This window comes from Lonchura striata, chromosome 23 (genome assembly GCF_050655825.1).
Source record: "Lonchura striata isolate lonStrDom1 chromosome 23, ASM5065582v1, whole genome shotgun sequence".
NCBI lineage: Eukaryota > Metazoa > Chordata > Aves > Passeriformes > Estrildidae > Lonchura > Lonchura striata.
Window position 1 is genome coordinate 6122003 of NC_140725.1, and position 24131 is coordinate 6146133.

Here is a 24131-nt window from a genome sequence, read left to right on the forward strand (position 1 = left end):
CAGTAACCTGGATAACACTTTAGAACAAAAATTTTTGGTGCCCTGAACCTAGGTTCCAGAAGATGGGATTCTCAGAAAATGGGTTTAGTTAGTTGGTGAAATTTAATACCTAAAACGCCAACTGCCGGGCCTTTATGTCCAGTATGATTTAATTTATGGAGTAAGGTCCCTGAGTTCTCCTCTTTCCTTCCACAGGGCAAGCAGGAGGACTTCAAGACGACAGTTCTGGAGGGTATGGAGACGGCCAAGCATCAGGTGAGGGTGGCGTTTGATGCTTGCCACTGAGTAGCAAGAGCCGCCAAGTTAGGGATTGATGCTTGCAAGTGCGCATGGGTGTGGTTGTCCCGAATTTAGCAAGAGGTGCAGGAGTTGTGTACCCACCTGTTTAAAAAATGTGGGGTATTCAGATTTCAGTTGAGGTCTCTAACAACTGTGGAAAAGGGCACTAGCTAACCTGTGCTGAAATGCCTCAGGCCGATCTCTCATCCCTCCACTCCTCTCCATGTTCAGAGGAGTCTAACATACAGAAAGCTGTTTCTTACCTAGCCACTTTGTACCACCTAGACTGACACAAAGAGCTTTAGAACAGTGTACCCTTTTTTCTAATCTGCTGAAGAAACATAGCACGGAGTACCTTTTTGCTCCTTTCTTTTTGTCTTTTGAAAGGGTTTGTGTTTGGCCTGTGTGCCAGCACCTAGCCCAGGAGATTGTCTGCTGGGCAGATTCATAGTCTGCTGCTTGCTGGACTGGATTGGGAATCTCATTCACCATTTGGCCTTGGTACTGCTGCTGGCAGTACTCACTCACTGCTTCCTTCACAGGATTGGTGTCTTTACTCTTAAGTACTTGGAGTGCTACTTAAAATCTTCCTCCAACTCTGCTACTTTTGCTCTCACTTCAGGATTAGGGTTTTAAACAAGAGTCAAAGGCTCCAGAATCTATTCTGTACCTGCAAGTTGCTCTTTTTGAAGCAAATAGAACTTCAAGATACTTGTCTAAGAGTGCATCCCTTACTGTTGTAAGGGAGCCAAATGCTGTTACAGATGTTACCACTTGCGTGGAACTGCTGGCTATTATGGCTCTTGGGTTTAAGGATACCTTGCCTATTTCATTTTTAGGTAGGCTTTGGCTGATTGGAAATTCTGCTTATGTTGCATTTTGTATTATATGCTGAGAGTATGCTCTAACAACTGTCCAATTCAACAGCCAAAATCCTTTCATTCAGTGTGTTCATCTGCAGATGTTTTAGTAAGTCTTTAAATGAGCAGCATCCCCCAGGATTTCTTCTGTGGGCAAGGATATACTCAAAACTTCAGCCAATTAGTTGCTAGTGCTGGATGTCAGGAAATGGGCAGGTGTGTTTGTGCAAATATGTGTGAAGAGGAGCTGATAACCCAGTCTAGGCAGTACCTTTCCAAGGAGAAGCATGTAGTTTTGAACTGGTAATCCCTGTAATGTGTAGCTTTCATGAAATACAAGCAGTAAGGGTGTGAAATGAGATTTAGTCAGCCTGAAATTCAAATGCATTTAGATTTGAGCTGTGTAGTTGCAGAAGTAAGTTTAATGTAGTTCTTAGAAGATCCTCCAGTGGTTGGCCAAATAAAAATGCTATCTTTGCTATTAATAGCTATGCTTTTTCTAAAATCTTGTATGATACAGTCTTGTGGGTTGTATTATTAGCTTTTTTTGTCCCCTGAATACCTGTGCACATCTGGAGCTACTCTTATTCTAGTTTTAAACTTTTGGTATTGCCATGACAGGTATTTGGCCTTAAAAGCCCCCCCAGCTCAACCCACCTTGGGAATTCTTTTCAGAACTGTTAGTAGTGCTGTGTTCTCTGGCTGCTCAATTAGAAGAAATAAATCCCAAAGCTTTTCAGGACACTGCCAAGCTGCCTTAAATCCACACATCTGAGAGTTTGCTGGTGTCCAATGACTACATGGCTTTTTAGGAGGTACCTGGAGAAGCACACTTCTTTTAGCACAAACCTGTAAGAGTCAAGGGGTCAGGTTCAGCATTTCAGGTCTTTACTGGCCATTCTGCTAGCACTTGAGCATCTAGAACCTTAATTAAGATTGTTAGCATTAATAAAGTATTAGAGAATTGGTTACTGGTTTGATTTCCATGCCCAGTTTTATAGATTTCCTAGTTAAGTATGTGTATTCCTGCACAGATGTTGGCACACTTGGGCCAGTGTTAGGTGGAAGGGCAGCAGAAGGGCTGGGCAGTGGTTGTTGCTGGAGAAATTGAAGTCATAGTGGAGCTATGGGTTTCTATTCCATAGCTGAATATTACTTCAGGAAACATTGTGGGTGTGTCAACTTCTCCTATGGTTAATTTTATTTTATTTGCAATGCTGTGTAGCTTCTGTTACTAATTTCTTCTTGTAAAATCTGTGTAAATTATTACAGACAGTTGACTCATCACATAGATATTTTGATCTTTACTTGTGGATGAATTTTTGGTTGTGGGGGTTTTTTGGTCAGTTGGTTTTTGTTTGGTTGGTATTTTGTTGTTTGGTTGGTTTAGGGGTTTTTTTTTGTTATTGTTGTTTTAGATTTTGGGGATTTTTTTGGGGTTGTGGGTTTTATTTGTTTGGTTGGATTTTTTGTGTGCTTGTTTTTGGTTGGTTTGTTTTGGGGGTATTTGTTTTGTTTTGGTTTTTTTGTTAGTTTCACAACCATCTCCTTGACTGTTTTTCAGCATCTTTGGGAAATAAAAATTCTTGGGAATTAAAGGGGTGTGTAGTGGCACCAGAATTAAAAGCAGGGAACTCCAGTCCCTGGTACAGTTACATGTACTGCTGTACATGAGCTTCAGACTCTTGAACAGTTGTCTTGGTTAGTGTAACACACTGCAAGCTTGTATTTACTTTGCTATTTATTGTAATCTTTCGAGCAATTCCAGTTTCAGGAAGTGATCTTAATCATACTGTGTTACTTGGGGGTTTTTTTGCCCCTAGGATGATTTGGCTTCTATCTTTCTAGATTGAATGCCTTGTCCTCTGTCCTGATCAAAGGCACTTCTAGGACATGGGAGGTTTATATTTTTCTTGCTGTATTTCACATCTCAGTACTTTGTTTTGCTCACTGTGCCTGCAGGATTTGCTTTCTGCACTGGTGCTGTAGCACTTGATGCAGCTGTGTCTTAGTTTGTCACTTTTTCTGTATTACAACATAACAGACTGAGGAAGGCAGGGTACAGAAATATAGTTACATCACTGCCAGTGTGAGAATTGGTACAAGTGCAGGTTCCTGTATGAATGAAGGCTTTCCATAGAGAAAAGTTCTCCTGTATGGGTTCAGTCTTTTACATTTGGAGCATTTAAAAAGAACAGTAGGAAATCTGTTACTTGTAGGCAGCACTTGGGGAGGGAGCATAGGAAATGCGTAAGTGTGATTGTATTTCCTTGCACTGCCTCCTGTAAATATATCAGATATGCAAAATAAGAGTTTAAGGTGGGTTCCTCTAGCTGGAGGAGGTCAGTGCGAGTTAAATTTTGAGAAGCAGGTGAGAGGGGATGGTAGATGCTGTGCTTGTATATTACAGATATTTTGGCTTTGGACAGATTCTAAAACAGTTTTCTGGTTCTGTTAGAAACTGGAAGCCACATAAATTAAGGACAGCATCTAAAATAGTTCTGTTTTATTGTTCATACATATATATGTGTGTGTGTGTAATATATAATGCATTGATATGTGCCCCCACCCAACTTATTCTTCAGGCTTTGTTTTTTTGGGGGGGGTTTTGTTTACTTTGTTTGTTTTATCCCCCCTGTAGTGTAACTTTTTCATTATCTCTAGATACCTGTAATTCAAAGAACTGTTAATTTGGAAACTTGTATGTCTTGCAGAAGTCAATAAAAGAACTAAATGAAAGCATCCCATGAAATTGGCCACCATATCATCTCCTGGCTGGATGCACTGGCTGGGAAAGGCAGTGTTCCTCTGCAGTGCCTGTAGACTACTTGTCTTTTTATTGTAGGTGTGGAGGGTGCAGCTTTCCAGAGCAGACTTCCACATGACCGTATGACATCTCAAGAAGCTGCCTGCTTCCCTGATATAATCAGTGGGCCACAGCAGACTCAGAAGGTCTTTCTGTACATCAGGAACCGCACTGTAAGTTTGTTGTAAAAGTATTGGTGAAAAAAGGGCAGGAAATGTGTGTACCTTACCAAGACTTTTTGGTTACCGTGTCTAGTTGATTCCATTTTTGGTTTTGAGGCACTGGGATTTAATTTCTGGCATCCTGTCATGCTCTTAAGTTGGTAAGAAATGTGCTATCCAGTTCTTGATCAAAGCAGTGCTGTGAGCAGCATAAAGAATCTGTAGTGTATTTACAACATCCAAAACAGGGATCAAGGTTTTTTCCTGGATTTTGGAGAACTGAAGTAATGTTAGAAGAATTACAGTGGGAAAGCAAGAAATATTTTGAAAATTGCTGTATTAGCATAGTTAAGAGACAAAACACCTTATGCATCATTCAGTTTTTTCACAGAATAAAGATGATCAGGAAACATCATGGGGCATTGACCATGGTAACAGCCAGTGCTTAAAAACTTCAAGAAGTTATTTAAAACTTATGTGTGGTGGACATCTCATGCTAAGAGCATGACTTCTGCTATTCTTGTAATGTTTTTCTCTAACTCAAGTTGTAACTTTTGGGAAGTTATGTGATGTGTAAAAACAGGCCAGAGCATGCCAGAAAGTTTGGAAAACAATTTGCACAAAATGAACAGTGAGTAATCCCTTTACAAATGTGTTGGAAACAGAAAAGCCTTCCACTGAAACTTAGAAATTACTGGAAAGAGATATTTGCAGGAAAAGCAGCGCTGCTGGTCTTTTGGCTTTATTCACTACAGAGGAACATGGAGAAGTTCCTGAGCAGTCATCCTGTTTGAGAAAGGCTTGTGAGAGGAACTCTTCCAGCAAGAATGGCAGAGACTATGGAACAGCTGCTATGAACCCAGTGCTCAGCAGAGCTGCAAACTGCACTGTGCAGCCTCTTAATTAGCCATTTGCCTCAAATAACCTGCCAAATTATAAGGAAATTATTTCTTATCCATTCCTATTCTTCATAGTTGTAGGATTTCCACTTTAATTTGGTATGTGTAAGGAACTGTGAAGCTCAGTAGTGCAACTCTAGAGAAATACCCAAATAAATTACTAATTATGGAATGCAAAATGGAGTGGAAAAGCTATGTATGACCTAGACCTAAGCATGGAACAGTAAAATTATTTATTTACTCCTGCCTCTGTGCTACAAAGTAGGAGTTCTGTTGGGAAAACAGTTCTTTTCTAGTATGAATTGACCTAATAACATATCACAGACAATTCTTCTGCTCAGTTTTTGAACTGTAAATGTGTTTTTTTGTGTTTGTGTGGTCAGTGTAGTCCATGGTCGTGTCTTATATTGTTGAGGATGGATTGGGTCATTAAATGTCAGAGATAAATAAACCTGACATAAACATGATAAGTACTGCTGTAGCTTTTATGAAAACATGAGCTCTGATGCCAAAAAGGCAATGCTGGCTGACGTTGCCAGCCCCATACATCTTTGTGCTACTTTACTTGAAATGGTGTGAGAATTTCAAACAGACTCTATTGCACCTTAAGGAACACTGCAAGGTGAAGTTCAGTGTGGCTTGGGTTGTACTGCCAAAGTTTAGGGAGTTTCATCTCCTGACAGTATTTGGTAGCAAACACAGGCCAGGAAAACACATCTTTTGTATTGCTTAATGTGATGTGTTTTGTTTGTTTAAATACAGCTGCAGCTCTGGTTGGATAACCCAAAGATTCAGCTGACATTTGAAGCAACTATCCAACAATTAGAAGCACCTTATAACAGTAAGTCAAGTTTTTCATTGCCAAAATGGATGTATCTGTTTTCTTTCTCTTTTGTTTGAGGAAAAGCTGCTTCAGATGCTTCAGTCCTTTGTTAGTGGAGCTCCAAGGGTGGTTGTGTACAGACTGGGATATTGCATTATGCTCCAGATTTAGTAGAGTTCATTGTCTGGTAAAGAAATACCACTAGCAGGATTCATAAAAACTGCTAAAAAGATGGATTATTACAGTAGGGTTAATTCATGTGCAGCTTTTAAGGTTTGCTACAGCTTCTTGGTGGTTTTTCAGCTGTAAAATGTTATTAAGCATATGTTTTTTGGGAGGTTTTTTTAAGACTTAAACAGACTGGATGTGATGCAAGAAGGCAGTAAAAGAGTGAGGGGTTACTGCTTGCAAATGGAGACCATTCCACACTTCTCAGACAAGATCCCAATGAACTGGAAAAAGGTGGAGGGTAGCCATAAAAAAAATTGAAGAAAAGAAGAAAATAGTGCTGTAATGAATGCAGATATACTGTCAAGATTTGCAAAATAGTGAGTTATTGTGCTTTTAGAAATGAGAATTCGGCACTGCAGTAAGTATTGGCATAATACTGGCAAGTCACATCACAATTCTGTGTCATGATCTTGGGATTCTGCAGTCAGTTTCAGAAAAGGTGTTCTGCACTAGGTTAAAAGAAGCACCTGATGTTCTGTCCTGCTTTTGAGGCAGGATTCAGAACTGCAGTACAGCATGGGTGCTTTGCAGAGAAGTAGCTTCAGGCCTCCTCAGGAAAATGAGTGGTCAGTAGGGCAGGATGTGTTTAGTGGGACTTCCCAGGTTGCTGTGAATGTTGCTCAGTATGTATATGCTGCTGAACAGACAGAATAATTTGAAAATTTATACATTCCTTTAGGTGACACAGTGCTCGTTCACAGGGTTCACAGCTACCTGGAGCGTCATGGGCTGATCAACTTTGGGATCTACAAAAGAGTGAAACCCCTTCCAAGTAAGAGGCTTGAACATTGTTTTTAGTTGAAATCTTTTATCGTTCCATGATTTCCTAGGACAGTTTTTTGACTGTTCTTTTTTAGAATTGCAGTGCTAAGAAAGTTTCAAAAAAGGCTGGAAGGCCATCTGGCTATTGATGTTAATGTGTTTTATTTTGGCATAGCGAAGACATGTATTTATGTAAATCACTTTGAGAGTAATAATTGTTGGCAAATCCTCTGTAGATAATTCAGTGACTGTCACTTTTTAATGAGTTATCTTGGTTCCTCATTTGAATACCTAAAGTCAGAGACACAATATTGTATTTAGATCTATTACATCTTTATGTGATTCTTGAATTTTGTAAGTTAACTTCTGTGCCCTTTTTAAGTTTTATTCTTCTGGGGCAGAAAGAAATCAAACTATGATACTTTGTCCCCTGTAATTAATATGAATTGCTTTCTTCAGACAGTTGTCTGGAAGCATTTTTTCTCCTGTTTTCTTCCTTGTTCCAGGTGTATTGCTAGTGTATTTTCCTTGACCCTGTCTCAGCATTACGTTCAGAATTACTTCAGTTTTCTTTTTGTTTAAGAGTTTGTTCTGTCAGAACTACTCATGAGAAGAAAGATGCTTTTTGTTCTTGGCATCTCTTAAATGCAACTTTAACAAGGCTGTTTGCAATTTAATACTGCACATATAAAGGAGTGCTGTAGCTGATTTTTCTCTTTCTTTAGCCAAGAAGACAGGGAAGGTGATCATTATTGGTTCTGGAGTCTCTGGGTTGGCAGCAGCTCGCCAGTTGCAGAGTTTTGGAATGGATGTCACAGTTCTGGAAGCCAGAGTATGAATTTCTGTGCTATTTTACTTCTATTACAACTTAGCCAGTAACCCTATTCAGTACTGGAACAGGGCTGTGTCCCAGCAGCATGCCTGGGGTGGGTCACTGTGTGGTGTGGTTCTGGTGCTGAACCTGTCTCACCAGGAGCTGAGTGGATCTGTTCTTGCTGGGAGCTGTCTGGTGCTTTCTCACAGCTGGGCTGGATAGTCAGGTGCTAGTGTTGTGTGCTTACACCAGGAGCAGCTTAAACCAACCTTCTTTGATTATTAGAAATCAGTTTTTCATCAGAAAAGAGAATGCAAGTCCAGAATGCTAGACTAAAGGGCAGACTAAACAGAATTTCAAGAGTGTTTTATTAAAGAGTTTGTTAAACTGTGAGAGAGGGCAGGACAAGTACTAGAAGTTATAACTGTGTATTGACAGTCTACAAAGTTACAAATACATGAAAAATATATAAAAGCTAAGAATCTTTAGGCATAAGGGGGAGAAGGAAACCTAGTACATAACTAAATTTGTGCATGGGCAGTGAAGGGATTGGCTTTGGAATCACAGTGGATCCTACTGTAGAAATAGTGAAATCTGCCCAAATCAGATTAGACATATTTTTTTTCTATTTCTTTCCTTTTTTTTCTTTTCTTCTCCTTTTAAAATACTACTTAAGCATTTGATTCCTTAACTTAGGCAAATTAATTGTGATAGAGTTCATTTATAGAGATTTTTGGAAAAGTGTACATTCTTTTTACTGAACCCTCAGTTAAGAGAATACTTGCACCATGTTTTGTAGATATTTCACTGGTGATATTTCAATGAGATGTCTTCCTGAATGTAGCAGGAGGTTAAATATCTTGTGCTTTTCAAAGGACCGAGTGGGAGGAAGAGTTGCTACCTTTCGCAAGGGGAATTACGTGGCTGATTTAGGAGCAATGGTGGTGACAGGACTTGGTGAGTTTTCAAAATCAAAAAGACAGGGAAGGAAAACTGGGGGACAAGATGCTGTAAATGTGAAACCTGAGTGCTATTTCCTTTAGCCAAAATAATTGGGTATTTTTAAGTCTTTAAAAGTGTGTGTTCTCATTCAGCCTGACAATTAGTAGTTTTCATAAATAGCAAAGCTATATGATGGGAGAGACCCTAAAGAGACAGATTGCATTCTTTCAATTTACATGGGAAGACAAGGGAGGAGGGGAAATGGAGAGCCATTCTGAAGAGAAAGCCTTTCTTCAGAGTTGAAACCTCAAAAGTACTTTCTCCATGTGATTTCAAAACTAGATGTAAAAATAATGACAAGCCAGATTTCTTCCTTTGAAATGATAAAATGATAAAATACTGTAAAACCTATAATAAGCCCCTGGTTTTGCTGACAGCCTAAATTTGGTGTCTGTCTCATGATTAGTCTTATTAAATTGCATACAGAAACTAGTTCCAAAGAACTGAACTTGCACAATCATGGAAAAACAGATTTCAGTTTGCCTATTGAAAGGCTGTAATATTTTTGTTTAATTCATAGAATCATGGAATTCTAAAGGTTGGAAGGGACCTTAAAGATGATCTAGTCCCAGTTACCCTTGCCATGGACAGGGACACCTTCCACTAGACCAGGTTGCTCAAGGCCTTGTTCAGCCTGGCCTTGAACAATGCCAGGGTTGGGGCATCACAACCTCCTTGAGCACTTCCAGTATCTCACTACCCTCACAGGAAAGTACTTCTTCCTAATAATGCAGCCTAAATTTCCCCTCATTCAGTTTGTACCTTGTCATAGCAATCCTGTCTCTGAGAAAGAGTCCCTCTTGCTGCCTTCTAGGACCCCTTCAGATCCTGGAAGTAGGTATTTGGTGGGCAGGTTTGTTCCATGCCCTCATTGCAGGAATCACTGTGAAGTGCAGCCCTTTGGCAGGGTTACATTAGGTCACTGGAATGCATACACTGGAGTTTCTGTTTTAGTCTCTGAAATTGCTTTAACTGTAGAGTTTTTGTTTAATTGCAGACAAATTTTACAGGAGTCTCTGTTAACTATAAAAAATCTTTTCCAGGAGGAAATCCCATGGCTGTGGTCAGCAAACAAGTAAATATGGAACTGGCAAAGATCAAACAAAAATGTCCACTTTATGAAGCAAATGGACAAGCTGTAAGTCTGAGACTGTTTCCCTGAACCTTTAAAAAAGAAGTAATATCTCAAGTATGTTTGTTACCAGGCTATTGGTCTAGTATGAGATGGCTTCCAGAGAGAGGGAAGAAGGAAAGTGTGTGTCCCTTTTTAGGCATTTTAGTAATATTGTAGCATACCTGAACATATTCTTCTAAAGCCTGCTCTTTCCACATGAGTTTTTACCTTTGCATTTCAGAGGTTTTGTGGAAGCCAAGTTCTCTCACCTTTGTTTAACCCGTGAGTGGTTTAACATATTTGAGGTTTGCTCTTTCCAGCACTTGAGCTCTCATCATGCAACAGGTATTTTCACACTGGCAGCACTCACTATTTAACTGAGTATCATCAGTACAGTTAAATACCACCATTCCATATGTGTCCTGCAGTGTTTCCACCATCATCCTAGAAAAGCTGGATTGGTCGTTCTTGCTCACACTGACCATTCCAGAAGATAAATTACTGTCTGTCCACTTCACTGAGCTGTGCCAAGCCTTCTAAAGCCCTGTGATTGTTTAGAGCCATCCTATCATCAGAGTCTTTTGGCAAGCTTTGATGAGCACACCTTCCTTTCCAGTAAGGAAATCTTATGAGCCCATAAGGCAGTTTGGTTTTCTCTTGCAAGAGAAGTCTGTTGTCATTGTGGTTTGACAGCTCTTCTTGTGCCCATCCTGCCAACGTGTGACATTGTGTTGTACAGGCCTTGGTGTCTGACCATTTGAGAGAGCTGAGGGTATTCATTTTTTTTTTCCAAGGGCTATTCTCAGCAGCTGTATTATTTATGAATGGATTAAGAACAATGCTTGTTTTGTTGTCTCCTAGGTTCCCAAAGAGAAAGATGAAATGGTGGAGCAAGAATTTAATCGTCTGCTGGAAGCCACATCCTATCTCAGTCATCAGCTGGATTTCAATGTTCTCAATAATAAGCCTGTCTCCCTAGGTCAGGCTCTGGAGGTTGTCATACAGTGAGTGACTTGTCTCCTTTTGGTAGACTTTCCTATTTTGGGGGTGAATTTCCAAAAGTTACCTCAATTATGGTGCTCTTAGATGTAAGAATTGCCCTCTTAATACAGCTGCTCGATGTCACAGATGGCTCAAGGAGCAAACCTCTCTTCTTGAAAGGTTCCTGAAAATCATTGGTAGAGTGGCTCAGTGTGGTTGGTGTCCATACAGTGCACTAACACCACTTGAAAGCTCATGGCAATAGTAATGGCCTTTAACAGCAGAAAGTAACTTCACACTCACATTTTAGCTAGTCATGTATCCCTTATTAACAAAACTTCCATTAATTTTCCAATTGCTTCACAAGTATTTACTAAAATACCCCATGACATGTGGTTTTATTGCATTCCACTAATTAGATTGTGATAATAAGTTGTCTCATTAACACAAGGATTTTATGTTGAGCTGACAATTGCTTCTCACCTTTTCCAGATTGCAGGAGAAGCATGTGAAGGATGAGCAGATTGAGCACTGGAAAAAAATAGTGAAAACGCAGGAGGAATTGAAAGATCTTCTTAACAAGGTCAGATGATGGCATTTAGAACAAGCATTTTGTTCCTCAGAAAGTGGCAAAACATACAAAAATGTCCAAATAAAAATATATCATTGCTATTAATGCTGTTCTTAAAATATCTCTTTGCTTAAGACCTACACAGAAGCCCTGTTAGGACAAAGGTGTTGCCTGCTTGAGAAGGAGAAATTGATTAGAAATTATGGGAAAAGAAAGGAAGAGGACAGGCACAATGAACAGTGATGTCTCATAGCTTCCTGTAGAAATGCTGATATTGGCTGAGGCTTTTGGGGCTATTTAAAAATGTTTGCTGTCTTCAGTACACATCTGATTTGTAGTACAGAAACAGTGGTTTAGGACAACTTCCATTATTTTTGCTCGTGGTAAATGATGGGGTTTTTTTCTCTTCTATGTTTCTCAAAAATGCTTGTGAACTGCTCTCAAATTACTTGGAACATAGTCAGAAATCAATGATGTTGGTCAACCTTGTTGTTTAGGGTTGATGCTGTTTACTGTGGCTTCTTGCAGGTAGAATTGCATGTATAAGTGATACCTGCCAAAAGCAGGAAATCTCTTTTGTATAATGGCACAGTTAGAGGTGAATATCCAGCTTACACAGGAACTTGTTGAAATATGTCTTCTGACATTTTTCCCCCATTCCTCCTTTTCCCCCATTCCTCCTTTTCCCCCCTTCCTCCTTTTCCCCCCTTCCTCCTTTTCCTGCTCTATCTTAAAAGATGGTGAATTTAAAAGAGAAGATTAAAGAACTTCATCAGCAGTATAAGGAGGCATCAGAAGTGAAGCCACCTCGGGATATCACCGCAGAGTTCCTTGTGAAAAGCAAGCACAGAGATCTGACTGCACTTTGCAAGGTACAGGATTACATACAGTGTGCCAGAGTGTTTTCTCAGGACTTCAGCAGCCAAAAATTAGCCCATTAGCCACATCTTTCAAGAGATAAAAGTAGCCAATATGAATGTTTCCATATCTCTCACTATGATCCAGTGCTTTCAAGAGAATGTGATTGACAGTAGCTCTGGGTTCTAGCACTGCTTTGAGTACCTTTAGCTGGGGAATACTAAAGCTCAGTTTTAGGTAAGACTGCTGGCTCATGTCAGACAGCATGTAATGTTCTGAATATTAATTTTTCTCAGATTTGGTCTTTAATACAGCTGGATTTCACAATAGTCTGGAAATAAAATTACATTTGAGGAGAGATACCTTTTCTCTAAAATAAATAAAGGTGGTTGCTTGACTAAAAGACTTCTTTCTATATAAAGATTGTCATGTACAGAGCTCTGTCTTGACAGAGTTACTTCCCCTCTCTGGGAGTATCTTGATGTAGAGATGTGCCTTAAAAGGAAACTATAAAAGCTTGAATTAGATCATTCTGCTTTGGAAATCTTCATGTTCAATATTAGCTATAAACTTTTAAGAGAGAGAAGAATAGAAGAAGCAGTTTGTGGAATATGAAGCTCTCAGAACCGTAGGAACCCCTAAAATATCAGGAATGTAATGGACCCTCATGTTTTCAGTTGAGTGTTTAAATTTCTGAAATATCAAACTAATCTTTCTGCAGTGTGGCACAGAGTTCTGTATATACAAAGAGCAGAAGAGCAAAATATGCTGGATTAAATGTTGAAAAAAATAACAAACTTGATTTAGCTTCCACTAAATCCATGAAGTGATTTTTTCTAGTGATTTCTCTTGAGCCTAGGTCCAGTCTGATGCTACATGATGTCTTCAAGTCCTTTTATATGTAAACCAGTTTTAATGTTAGCTTTTAATCTTAATAGGAGTATGATGAACTGGCAGAAACACAAGGAAAGCTGGAAGAGAAATTACAAGAACTTGAAGCCAATCCACCAAGGTAAAGAGACAAACTAAAAGGATAAATGCTTAGGAAAGCAGTTCTTTTATTAGCTTTTCCCTGAGTTTCAAAAATGGTGTGGTATTATGGGAACTCAAGAGGTTACAAAGGTACAAAAATGGAGTTTGAGTTCCCTCAGCTTTAGAACTCCCTTTCCTCATTTTTAGAGATGGTTCAAACAGAAAAGGTGGTCCTGAGCTGGGGTAATTCTGTAGAAATCTTGGCAGTAATCAGTGCCTGATCTCAAAAGGCATTTGAAGCTTTAAATACCTACCAGTAATGATAGCATACAATCCTACTTATATTGGTAGAATATTATTATTATGTGCAGTTCTACTATGTTTTTTGTTGTTGTCTTTATGCATGCTACTTAAGCCATTATTTGTGTAACTTTTTTTTATTTCTGAAGTTTTTATCTTCCCTTTGAGTATTTTACATGAATTCTGTTTTAAAAACCTGAATTTGCTGGGTTTTAATACGCAGCTTTCACAAGAGAAGTCCAGATGTTTGAAAGAGAATCTGTGTTTTTAATGTTTTTATTTCTGGACTAAGGAGAGATTCAGAAATGACTTGTGAAAAATTTTCAGAAGCAATGCATTTACATTATCCTGTTCTAACAAACTAAATGTCTTTGTCTTATAATTGTTTTTTCTAGTGATGTTTATTTGTCATCAAGAGATAGGCAAATACTTGACTGGCATTTTGCAAACCTAGAATTTGCTAATGCTACACCCCTTTCTACACTTTCACTGAAGCACTGGGACCAGGTAGGTAGCCAGTACTCAGCAATTCACAAAAAACTTCAACTATGTTTATTTCATTCTCATGAAGGTTTGTTGTTGTTAAGAGTTTCTAACTGTTGAAGTGTGTCTGCTTTTGTGCAGGTACTGAATTCTTAAGTTATTAATATTTGATGATGAAATTCCAGACAGCTTTTTGTTAGTGCCAAAATCATCTCTAACAGTACTCTGTGTGAAGGTTTCCATACTTATTACTTGATGAATAATGAGAAATAATTTCACATTTGTTTGAATCTCTATAAAAGGTTTTGAAATATTTTTTGCCATTGCGTGGAGTTGTTGATTATTTTCTATTGACTGACTTCATTATGAATGCATGCTTTTTATGCTCTTCATTTTAGGATGATGACTTTGAATTCACAGGCAGTCACTTGACTGTGAGGAATGGCTATTCCTGTGTGCCAGTAGCCTTGGCAGAAGGGTTGGATATTAAATTAAACACTGCAGTTCGACAGGTTCGCTACACTGCATCAGGTACACAAAACCTCCAGGAAACTGCTTTGGGGGAGTGTGGGCATAGAAAGTAGATTTCAGTGCTTCTGGAAGCAGTTGTGAGGACTGTAAAACTCCTCCCATTACATGTTTGAGGTTTGATAAACAGCCATGTTTCTTACTGGCATTGTGTAAGTAGTTGCTAGAGATTAATAAATCTTGAATGTTTTTTTGATTATTTCTGTGACTCATTTGACACAGCCTTTTTCAGTTGTATTTACTGATTGTTCACATTTATTCTCTTACTTATTTACTTCATTGATTGGAGCATTTGGAGTAAGAGGTCTGGGAGCCACAGGTGCCACAGGACCTGGTATTAGAAGTATAAATTAATGTAATGGAAGGAATGTATCTTTTTATTGTTCTTCCAAACATTGGGCTTGGGAAACTGTCAGCTGGGAGAGCAATGTAATGAGAGGAACACTCTCTACTTGTTGTTTATTTATGGATGTATTTAAGTGATATTTACTGACCTGGATGAACCTTTAGGCTTATCCCAGTAAGGCCATTTTTAGATGATACCTTAATTGTGTTTCCTGGACTAGAGTTAAATGGCCAGTAACAACTTGCCTACAAGTACTGTTAATGTAAAGCTGTCTCCATAAACAAAATACTTTCTGATGTGGTTATGGTAATTTCTTTAATTTTTAATCCAATGCTCTTGCCTCATGACCTATTAAACTGTTTTTTCTCCCCTTTCCAGGCTGTGAAGTGATAGCTGTAAATACCCGATCTACTAGCCAGACCTTCATTTATAAGTGTGATGCTGTGCTGTGCACTCTGCCCCTGGGAGTGCTGAAACAGCAGCCCCCAGCAGTTCAGTTTGTGCCACCTCTTCCTGAGTGGAAAACTTCTGCAGTGCAGAGGATGGGCTTTGGCAACCTGAACAAGGTACATGGCCACTGGGGGAACTGCAGCAGGCCAGAGGCTGTCAGAGAATCTGAAATGTGTGTGGAACGTGGCTGGTGGAGGACAGGAAGAATGCCTTTTCCACAGCTCTTTTGCTAGGGTTTGATGATGAAAACTGTCTGAGGAACTTGCAGAAGCAGATCTGGTGGAACTTGATAATCAGAAAATTGAGAGCACACTAACATGTGGGAAGGCAGTTGCAGCATACGCCTCTATGTATTGTGTATGTGCACTCTATAGTCACCACATTTCCCTTTCATGACCTGTCCAGTGATAAACACCAATGACTGTAATTGTCTTTATTATTTTTATTTCTTCCCTGCACTCTTCCTTACTGCTGATACTCTTTCTTTCTAGGTTGTGTTGTGTTTTGATCGTGTCTTCTGGGATCCGAGTGTCAATTTGTTTGGCCATGTTGGGAGCACCACTGCAAGCAGAGGAGAACTTTTCCTCTTTTGGAACCTGTACAAAGGTAGCTGTGGTGCATGTCTGCTTTTGCCATGTCTTATTTGTATAGTTTCAGATTTAGAAAAAAACACCCCTTAAAATGCTGCTGGGTATGATGAGCAGATAGTGTTTTTAGGAAGACAAATGGAAGCAGAGAGCAGCACTGACTGCAGACAGTTCCAGGCTGTGCCTGTTAAATTGCATTACAGGACTTTGCCATCAGTAATTATGGTTTATCTGTAGCTGGTGCTGCCACAGTAGATTGTCAGGAGACCTCTGCAGTAAGTGTACTGGTTTTGTTCCAGCCATTGACCAGACTAAAAGCAGAGGTGTGTATAAGGAGCATTATTAAATTAGCTACTTGGTTAGCAAATGACCAGTGGGTTTGCCTTCATTCTCTCATAAGCAGGACCCGTTTCTCTGTTAACTGGAAAAAATTGCTGTGCAAGGGAAGTGCCTTTCTAGGCTATTGAATTATTAAAATGTTTGGTAAGATTTTACTGGAGAAATACAAATAAGGAGCCTTGAATAGCAAGGCTGTTCGTGTGGTTTTTGTGGCTTTAAGATGGCTCTATTATGTAGTTAATAAGTAGGGTTATGGTTTTGGTTTAGATGGAAAGATCATGTCATGTACAAATTAGCTTCACATGCTACATTCTAAGCCTTCCTTTTCATGAATATAGGCAGAGAAGGTAGAAATGAAACAGAAATGCAGTAAAACCTCATCTTGAAGCACAAGTCAGATGTCTGAAATCAAAAACAACAATTACCATTTCAGTTAATGTGGTTAGACCATGAAACATTGAAACATAATTTCTGATGTTTTTATTTACTTTTTAATACATCAGCTCTCTTGATAATTCTAAATAGTATATAAAAATTAATTTTCTTTTTGTTATATTGACATGGTGGAGAATTTTAGGACTAATTTTGTTGGATTTGTTTAGTCTCTAACTTTGTGCCTTAGCTGCAGATCCGTGTCTATCCAAATCCAACTTGTCTGATCTAAATGTTCAATTTCAATAATTCAGTTGTTCTTTTTTCTCTCCTACTCCCCCACAGCACCGATTTTGTTGGCCTTGGTGGCAGGAGAAGCAGCAGGGATCATGGAGAATATCAGTGACGATGTCATTGTTGGTCGGTGCCTCGCCATCCTCAAAGGCATCTTTGGCAGCAGCGCCGTGCCCCAGGTCAGTACAGCCCGGGCTGCAGGAGAGGGAAGGGTGCATTGGCATCATGTGCAGAGTGGGAAAAGAAACAGCAAACAGAACACACAGCAGGTGTGTGCAGCTATAAATGTCTATAAATCCAACTGGGGATTTACCTGCAGCAGCATCTGGTAATGTTTTGGAAAAACTTAAGGAATCGCCATCAAAGATTGACCTTTGTATGTGTTATCATAGAATATAAACGTGGAGTTCCCCCACTGCTGTCAGCCCAGGGACTTTGTCCCTTATCTTGTTGCAATTTGCATTGTTTGTATTTGTCACAAACTGTAGAATTTGCACTTTCTCAACAACTGAAGCTCCTGTCTTGTCTCAGCCTAAAGAGACTGTGGTGTCCCGCTGGCGTGCTGACCCCTGGGCCCGGGGATCATACTCCTATGTAGCTGCTGGATCCTCTGGAAATGACTATGATTTGATGGCTCAGCCAATTACTCCAGGACCAGCCATCCCAGGTGCTCCACAGGTGAGAAATTATTTCTACAAAAAGCTCAGAACAAAATGATTTTTCTGAGAAATTTGCATACATATCTAAACACAAGTTTAGATACCTTGAATCTTACGATGAATGATTAAAACCTGTAAAATAATTGATTTTTTCATTCATTAATTCTGTCATCACAGGTTTGGTGTCATTTATTCGCCAAACAAAAGAGCATTTTTATTCAGAAGGCCAGTTTGGTTATGTCTGAACAGAGTATTTAATATTATACCTGTGTTTTGTAGTCCGTATTTTTATTGTCCATCACCATATTTAGGTGAGTTGTAGTGATTTGAAAGAGGGTGAAGGCCACAGTGAGAAGAACAGGTATTGAAAGGTCTTTTCCAAATTGGGGGCCAACTCAATGAAGGCAGGGGTCATCTCCAGATCATGTTGAGATAATTAACTTTGAAAGCAACAGCCACTCTTGAAAGCACTGCCAGGACAGGCTGTGTGGCTTTACCTTTATTTGACTTCTTGTTCTAATGATACAAGTCATTAATACACACAGCTATTAATAAAATTATTCCCTGAAGAATGTAATATATGAAGATATATTTTTCTCCCACTTTTTATGATTCTGTGGGTCATTGTTTAAAGTCTCAGTTTAAAGAGAAACTGCTGATTTAAGTGAGTTGTTGAAGTTTTTTTTGCTTACTCTGCTAGAGTTCATGTTCCAGGATTAGAAAGTATTCTTCCTAAACACGCTTGGCTGTAGAGTTACAGTTACAGCTGGAACATGACCCTTCTCTGCTCCTCTGGCTCTGCAACCATTACTTATGGAATAGGGCTTTATTTCTTGGTAATTTGTACATAACTTAAAATAACTAATATGGAGTAGGGCTTTATTTGCTTGGTAATTTGTACATAAAATAACTAATAAAGAATAGGGCTTTATTTGCTTGATAATTTGTACATAAAATAAAATAACTAATATGAAATAGAGCTTTAGTTGCTTGATAATTTGTACATAACTTAAAATATTAATAGCTAATATGGAATGGGGCTTTATTTGCTTGATAATTTGTACATAACTTAAAATAACTAATATGGAATAGGGCTTTAGTTGCTTGGTAATTTGTACATAACTTAAAATAACTAATACGGAATAGGGCTTTATTTGCTTGGTAATTTGTACATAACTTAAAATAACTAATATTAAATAGGGCTTTATTTGCTTGGTAATTTGTAATAAAATAACTAGTATGGAATGGAGCTTTATTTACTTGATAATTTGTACATAACTAATATGGAATAGGGCATTAGTTGCTTGATAATTTGTACATAAAATAAAATAACTAATATGGTATAAGGCATTAGTTGCTTGATAATTTGTACATAAAATAAAATAATATGGAATAGGGCTTTATTTCTTGGTAATTTGTACATAACTTAAAATAACTAATATGAAATAGGGCTTTAGTTGCTTGATAATTTGTACATAAAATAAAATAACTAATACAGAATAGGGCTTTATTTCTTGGTAATTTTGTACATCACTTAAAATAACTAATATGGAATAGGGCTTTATTTGCTTGATAATTTGTACATAAGGTAACTAATATGGAATAGGGCTTTAGTTGCTTGATAATTTGTACATAAAATTTGTACATGAATATGGGCTATCCTATATGCACCGCCTGCACATTAGCAGAGGTTGTGCTGTGCTGAGAGGACCTTTGCCATCCTTGCAGTATCCTGTGCTGCAGCATGTGCTGGGACACGAGCAAGCCCTGTGTGTTTTTGCCCGCAGCCCATCCCTCGCCTGTTCTTCGCGGGCGAGCACACCATCCGCAACTACCCGGCCACGGTGCACGGCGCGCTGCTGAGCGGGCTGCGCGAGGCCGGCCGCATCGCCGACCAGTTCCTGGGGGCCATGTACACCCTGCCCCGGCAGCCCACGCCCGGAGTGCCCCCGCAGCAGGCTGCCAGCATGTGAGGGCAGCTGCAGGAGGAGAGGAGCACGCTGCTGCTGCTCTGGACCCCGCCACGGAGAAGCTCGAGTAGTTTGTAGCAGTGTCTGCGGAGAGGAGCCCGAGGCGCTGGACAAGGCTGGTCTGAAAATGGCCTTGCAGCAGCTTGGCAGCCTTTGACAAAATCTTAAGCTATTTGAAGGGCCAGTGTAAACAATCCTTTACTGCAAAGCTGGTAAGGGACTTTGACTCTGCAGATACTTCTTGGAAGTCAAAATAGCTGGAGGGATTTTTAGGGTGTTTGGGGGGTTTTTCTACCTATGTGTGTATTTACAATTTGGTAATTGCACAAGGGCCTCTAGAAGCTGGTTGCTACGAATACTAGCTTAGTGTAGAATGTATGTAAATTTCTTTGTGTTTTTTTATGGCTTTGTTTTGAAGAGTAATATTTTTGACCACTTCTATTCCTGTCGGGCATTCAAGAATTTGGGGCAACTGCTTGTCTACCAGTAGCAAATCACACCTCTCCAAAATGGTCCGTTGGCTGCTACACCATCCGCTGTAGAGTAACCTGGTACCACTGAGTATGCTAAGCATACTGTTTTATTAAATACAAAAGAAAAGGTACTGAACAGTGTTCCAGTGTCCTGAGGTGAGCTCTGTGTGTAGTGCCTGGTGCTTTACTGCTGACCAGCTGCAGTACAGGAAACCACTGAATGGCTCCTGGTGTGTCAAACATCCCAAAGGAGACAGAAATGATTGTCCCAGGGCCTGTAACTGGAATGCCAGTGCTTGTCCTTTAACCTTAGCAGAGAGCAGGAGAACAGGCAATGCTAGTTGGGATGAGAGGAACAACAGGACATCCCCAGCCTGGAAATCCCTGCTTTGGGGCTGCTGTCTGATGCAGGGACACTGGTTTAATGCCTTTGTTGTGGTTGTATCTTCCTGCCTGGAAGGAAGGATTCCTGGTACAGAAACAGTCTGGCTGTGACTCACCTGCAGCAGAACTGATGATGCTCTGTGTCCACCTGGTGACACCAGGCTCGTGGCAAACATCCACTGCTCTAGAACCCCTCACGTAGCCTGGGCCATTCTCAGCAATGCCGTGTCCAGCTCAGGGAGCCTCAGTGGAGAATGGCTGTGTACAATTTGCTGTGCTGTCTGTGCACCATCCCTGCCTCAAATGCATCCTGGAATGGGATCTAAGTGTGAGATCTGCCTCAACCAAGGCACAAAAAGAAGTGCAAGGTGCTCCAGCACCAAACCACCCCGCAGCATGCATACACAGACAGACACAGCACACATGTTCTGCTGTAAACACCACATCACACCATGGAAAAAGAGAAGAGTGTTTATTGGTTATATACTGTAGCACTGACAGTGTTTGAGTCAGGAGAGACATGCAGATAAGTGTGTGTTTACATTTGGCATGCAGACTAAGAGCACTGTGTCGCTGGAAGGAGGTGAGCACCATCTGTATCCACTGCATGGGCAGCCTGGGGAGGAAAGTACTGGCTTTCCTCTACTCAGCATGCTGAAACAGGGCGAGTTCTAAGGGTGGAACTGCTCATAGCTCTACTGGACACAAAAGTTTATTTTAGGGGAAAGGCAATACTGCAACCCTGGAAAATCTGCTTAACTTGGATGAACCTGTGATTATGAAAAGATTTCTTGCATTATTTGTCTTCTAACTAAGCTGCCCCACCCAAATATATGTTCACAAATACAAAAAAATAGATTTATTCTCTTAAAAATACATTCCATGCAGCCTGGAGTGCTGCTTCCCCAAAGCAGGAGCCTCACTGCACGTGAGGCAGCCCAGGAGGATCCTTTGGGCTCTGGGTTCTGACCATGGGAGGCATCTGCTACCAATGGCTTCGTGTTCTGTGCACAGCTCAGCCTGCAGGGGCTGGCCTGGAGCAGTGCCCTGATTGCTTCAGCCGTGTGCAAGGGTGGCAGAGATGAGGTTTACTGCGTTAGAGATGACACAATGTGACTATTGCTTCAGTCTGGAGCTAGGAAATTGCTTGTGTCAAGTGTCTTGAAGCAGCAAGGCACGTGGCTCTGCGCTGTGCTTCCTGCCCTTGGCCCTTGCTGGGGTCCTGTCCACGGGGGCTGACGGCACCAGTGGCCAAGCTGTCACCCCAGACCCTCCGAGGAGCTGCACAGGCAGCTCTGGGGGCTGCACAGGTGTTTCCAGACATGCAGGAAGCCATTCCATGAAGCAGTGAGCTGCTGGGCCCTCACACTGGAGGCAGCCCTGCTGGGGAAAGCCCTGGCTCTCCAAAAGGGCCCACAGCTGAGGTTCCTTGGGAGCAGCAAGCACTGACACACTTCCTCTGTACAGCAAATACATTTACAACTTTGGAATTACCCGAGGGCTCGATGCATGGCCGTGTGCATCATCAAGCCTACTGAAAAGCCGGTTATATTTATATGCTATAATTACAAATACTTCTTCAGTGATGGCAATATTTACACATATACTCTATTTTACAGGTGTTCAAAAAAAGTGTGCAATTCGAGTAAACACATTGTGTTTCCTGAAGTCATTGCTATAAGGTTAATAATACAATCAGCTCCTATTGCACTCATTGACTAGAGGGCATGGCCCCTTTCCATACTAGGTAGGGTTTTCTTTCTCAGATTTAATCTCAGCTGTGGTAAAAACAACCAGTATGCTGTTACCAAGTGACATCTGTGTCCGGTATTTACAAGCAGTGAAACAGAGTCTAGAGCAGGAGTTCAAGGTATCTGCTGTAAAATATTGAACAAATAATTGAGGCAGCTGGAGAAAGGAGAGACATCATCTGTGAGAAGCACCTGAAGACAGTGCCAGCAGCGCTGTGTTGCTGGGGCTGAGCCAGCTGAGCAGCAGGGTGAAGCCCTCCCATTGCTTGGGCAAAGCCTGGTCCTGGCTGACAGAAGGAGAAAACCCAACAGGTATTGGTGCTGGTGGTTCTTCCCTTGCACTGCAGACACGGGGCTGTGTTCTTGGGGTGAGCAGTGGGGTTGAAAAGCTGGTAAGTAAGCCAGGGAATTCTGCATTCACCCCACACGTTGACTCACCTGGATGCAGATTTCCTTGCCACAGCTGAAACCACTGCCCTTGGAAGGCTCTTTGGGAGCACCGTGCTGAGCCACATCCATGCCAACCAGGTGAGAAGGAGAAAGCTGGTGGGTGTGCAGGGACATCCTGTGCTGTGTGGAGCCATGTCCTGCAGCAGGATGGGGCTGGGACTGTGAGGGAAGGCATTCAGTCACTGCCCAAAGTGATCCTTGTCCTCCTCAGCACGTCCGTCTGTCCAGCCGTTTGTCCAAGCTGCAGGTCCAGGGCAGGGGAGCCCCATGCCATGGTGGCTTTCTGGAGGCACAGCAGCAGCGGCTCCCACGGCCACTGTGACTGGTACAGGTGACAGCTGGAGAGCTGCTCAGCAGCAGGCTTGGGGATGTGCAGAGAAGGAATCCCTGTGGCATCTGAAGAGGCAGGGACATGCCAAGATGCCTCCCAGCTGCTCCCAGGGTAAGCGAGCAGGTACAGTGTGAGGATTCGGGCAGCTGAGGCAGCAGGTTGAGTTTGGAGGGGCAGAGTCAGAGGCAGCAGCCTGTGGTGGGCAGGGCCAGCAGCAGAGCAGAGCTGGCACTGCTGGGCAGGGAGCAGGGGCTGCTCTGGCAATCCAGCTGGTTCTGGGTGCTGAGCAGAGCAGGGGGCTCAGGAAGGATACAGCCACTGCACAGGACTGTTACATCCACTGCTTTCAGATTGCACAATCCAAAAGGATTCCCAGTCCTTCCTGATAAACATGGGGAAGGGGGAGGCAGTAAGAAGTCTGAATTTAGATTCAGAATTTCACTTTCTTTCATTTTTAGTTTGGAGTTTGAGTTTAAATTTTTTTTCCATTATCTCATTCTACTAGCACTACCATGTCAATGGTAAAAGAGAGTAGTTGATACAATTTATTTTAATATAATTTAAAGATTACTAGAGCTGCCACTCAGTACTAATTTCAAAGCATCTTTTTGCCTTGTTATGCAAGTTGACATATGTCATGACATGTAAAAGAATAAAATGGTTAAAAATACACACTTGGGAAAACATCTTTAAAATTCCAAAAAGAAACTTTCTTTTCAAAAATAATTTTTCCCTTCCTGCAAGCAATCTTTATAAAAAAAATAATGTCACTAAAACACATCCATTTTATACAAATGCTTTCATAGATATTTTTAACCAGCTCTATTTTTTTTTTTTTTTGATTAATTTTCTTCTCAGAATTGAGGTGTATATTTCCCAGGCCAGGGAGGACCTGCAGCACAGGCAATCAGATGTCTCTGTACCTGCTCCTCCAGAGGTGGGATATGGGCACAAGGGTGGGGTGCAGCTCAGACATGGAAGTTGTTGGGGTGCAGCTCTTCCCACAGCACCTCTGAAACAGATCAAGGACCTTTTCTGTCTGGAGCATTCTCCTTGTCCTGCTGCAGAGAGGGGCAGGCAGCACTGAGGGTGTCAGTGGTGTTTGTGTAGGGGCCAGCCCAGCAGCTGGGGATGGGATGGGATGGAAAGGAAGGACTGTCCAAGCCCTGCTGTGAGAGCCAGCTGCAATCACCTTGCTCAGGAGAGAGCTGATGACCTGAGCACCTCCTGGAGCTGTGGTGACACGTCTGCCCCACAGTGACACCAGCTGTGGGCACTGGG

The 24131-nt window shown here is 41.0% G+C and overlaps 1 protein-coding gene across 2 annotated transcripts in view; it reads left to right on the forward strand.

Annotated features, from left to right (window-relative positions):
- Positions 1–20065, forward strand: part of KDM1A (lysine demethylase 1A) — a 28059-nt gene extending 7994 nt beyond the window's left edge. The window contains exons 3-20 of one of the 2 annotated variants that reach the window (XM_021554803.3): positions 196–255; positions 3985–4118; positions 5768–5846; positions 6739–6831; positions 7547–7653; positions 8511–8592; positions 9681–9775; positions 10613–10755; positions 11225–11315; positions 12041–12175; positions 13100–13173; positions 13829–13940; positions 14315–14447; positions 15169–15356; positions 15732–15846; positions 16884–17011; positions 17364–17510; positions 19279–20065. In XM_021554803.3, the coding sequence (XP_021410478.1) occupies positions 196–255; positions 3985–4118; positions 5768–5846; positions 6739–6831; positions 7547–7653; positions 8511–8592; positions 9681–9775; positions 10613–10755; positions 11225–11315; positions 12041–12175; positions 13100–13173; positions 13829–13940; positions 14315–14447; positions 15169–15356; positions 15732–15846; positions 16884–17011; positions 17364–17510; positions 19279–19464 (2102 nt within the window). In that variant the 3' untranslated portion in view covers positions 19465–20065. The remainder of the gene's footprint in view (positions 1–195; positions 256–3984; positions 4119–5767; positions 5847–6738; positions 6832–7546; positions 7654–8510; positions 8593–9680; positions 9776–10612; positions 10756–11224; positions 11316–12040; positions 12176–13099; positions 13174–13828; positions 13941–14314; positions 14448–15168; positions 15357–15731; positions 15847–16883; positions 17012–17363; positions 17511–19278) is intronic. The other variant, XM_085559849.1, reaches the window with a different exon arrangement.
- Positions 20066–24131: the final 4066 nt, after the last annotated feature.